Below are 2163 nucleotides of genomic sequence, written 5' to 3'. Positions count from 1 at the left end.
TTATAGAATTATAATATAAGTTTATTATTAGTTATTATTAATATTAGTATTAATAACTATAAAGTCAATAATTAGTCAACTTATTAAATTAATATTAAATTAACTTGTTTATAATAATAACATATTATATTATATTAACTTATATGTTAATCTATAAATCTATAAATAAAACAAATCTATAAATAAACTTTATTAAAATAATCTATCGGGTGAGATCTATATTTAGGAAAACTGGAAAAAGTTTTATGTCAAATACTACTTAAGCAAATTACATGAATGCAAATTTAGGGCCCAGATTTGTTTCATACAAGAGTAACCCTAGCGATGGCTGAAAGTAGTGCAAGGGAGGATTTGAATAAATGGTCCGAGTTACCTGATGACATGACAGAAATGATTTTGAAGCGTGTTCCGATTGAATCCATTGTCAGGCTCCGTGTAGTGAGTAAGGAATGGAACAACCTTCTATCTGATGATAAATACCTAACCTTGTGGAGGGAAAAATCCCAAGAGGATCCATGGCTCCTGCTTACTGTCAACAGTAACAGTCGATCAGATTGTTACCGTTTAAACATGTCATCAATGACAGCGAAGGCTTTTCCTTTTCCAGTCAATGGTGAGTTCTTGGCATCAGTGGGAGGATTAGTCCTCTGGTCTCTTAGGTCATGGAATGATCTCATTTTGTACGATCCGCTCACCACTAGAGGTATACATATTCCCTGGAGGGAGGATTTTACTGAAGTGGAAAGGGTTCTGGTATGCAATCCAGCAAGGGAAACTTTTGTTCAACTTCCCATGCCGATACTCAGGCAAGAGCACGGGATAATAATGGGAGAACTTCTATGGAAGGGTGAGCAATATCAAGTAGTAGCAGATTGCAACAACTTTATAGAGGTTTTTGATTTTCGAAGCGAATCATGGGTTATTCTACAGTCGGAATGGACCACATCCACATTTAGGGATCTTGTATTCTTCAGGGGGTTATATTGGTGTACCTTTGGCATCTCCATGGACAAGCTCATGGTTTTTAGAATTGAAGAAAATTACACGTCTCGAGAATTCTATGTATGTTTGCCTGAACTCCGTGGGAGAATGGAGCCCAACCTGGTTGTATGTGGCTCGTCGCTGGTTCTCATAACACGGGATTCACGTCAATTGTGTTTGTGTTTGTGGGAGTTGGAGTTTGAGAGCAATTTAAATATAACTTCAAACCCAAACCCATCCTGGAAGCTGATTTCACAGATGCCTCCAGATGTGATGGGGTTTTTGAATTCGGGTAAGCATCTATTATTTGATAGTCTATCAAAGCACAGATTCCTGACAATGAGGAATTATATCTGCATCCTTACAGAAGGTAATGGAAGGTTAGGCTTCTTCAATAAGGAAGATGGATCATGGAGCTACTGGGGAGTGGATGATATTAGAAAGAACAACACAGCTACTGTTGATGTGCATCTTTGTGATCCATCATTGATTAATCTCGAATCAATGACTAATGTCTTAGGGGCGAGGCGATGTGCCAGAATTTTATGATAAATCAACTTCATTGTGTGAGATTGATTTATCTCAAATCACCTTGTCTGTATTTTGATCTACATGGATAATTGCACAATCAATCATACAACCTTGCATCTCGTGTTGTTACATAGTGTGTGAGATGTGTGGCAATCAAAGTTCTGCACCTCTTTGTTATGTTATAATTGATGAAACTTTCCGATGCACTTTTTGAATGGTGTCATTTTGAGTTGTAATTGCAAAATTTATGAACACGAAGTTTAGCTAATAGGCATGTTCTGGTTTTTTTTCAGAGCTCTAAATTTCCATGTGGATCAACACCGGCAGCGACTGCTTCCGTGTTTGTTCTAAGTAAATCCTAGAAAACAACCGTAGTCATTGATTCCACAAGTTGATATAATTTATTTTTTATTGTTCTTGTGCATTCTGTTGTATTCACATTTTTCTCCCTTGTCTTGTGTGGCAGTTACAACAACAATATCATCATAAAATATGCTTACCTTGCCACAAAGCTCACGTAAATTTATGTACTGGTGTACAAAGTGGGTTAAAATTTTGTTAGAGAAGGTATGCCTCATGACCTAGAAAATCAAATGAGTTAATTCCAGTTCCATCCACTGTTCTGTTATCCAGGATGTTACTAGAGTCTAG

The 2163-nt window shown here is 36.7% G+C and overlaps 1 protein-coding gene across 1 annotated transcript; it reads left to right on the top strand.

Moving 5' to 3' along the window:
* The first annotated feature begins 324 nt into the window (after positions 1 to 324).
* On the top strand, positions 325 to 1530 carry LOC149577019 (F-box/kelch-repeat protein At5g15710-like). The gene has a single exon (XM_089795665.1). The coding sequence runs from the start codon at positions 325 to 327 to the stop codon at positions 1528 to 1530; it is 1206 nt and encodes a 401-aa protein (XP_089651791.1).
* Positions 1531 to 2163: the final 633 nt, after the last annotated feature.

This window comes from Cupressus sempervirens, chromosome 1 (assembly GCF_028749045.1).
Source record: "Cupressus sempervirens isolate cs-2001-9-10 chromosome 1, ASM2874904v1, whole genome shotgun sequence".
Lineage (NCBI taxonomy): Eukaryota > Viridiplantae > Streptophyta > Pinopsida > Cupressales > Cupressaceae > Cupressus > Cupressus sempervirens.
The sequence above is the reverse complement of the archived record's forward strand: the minus strand, read 5'-3'. Positions and strand labels throughout refer to the sequence as shown.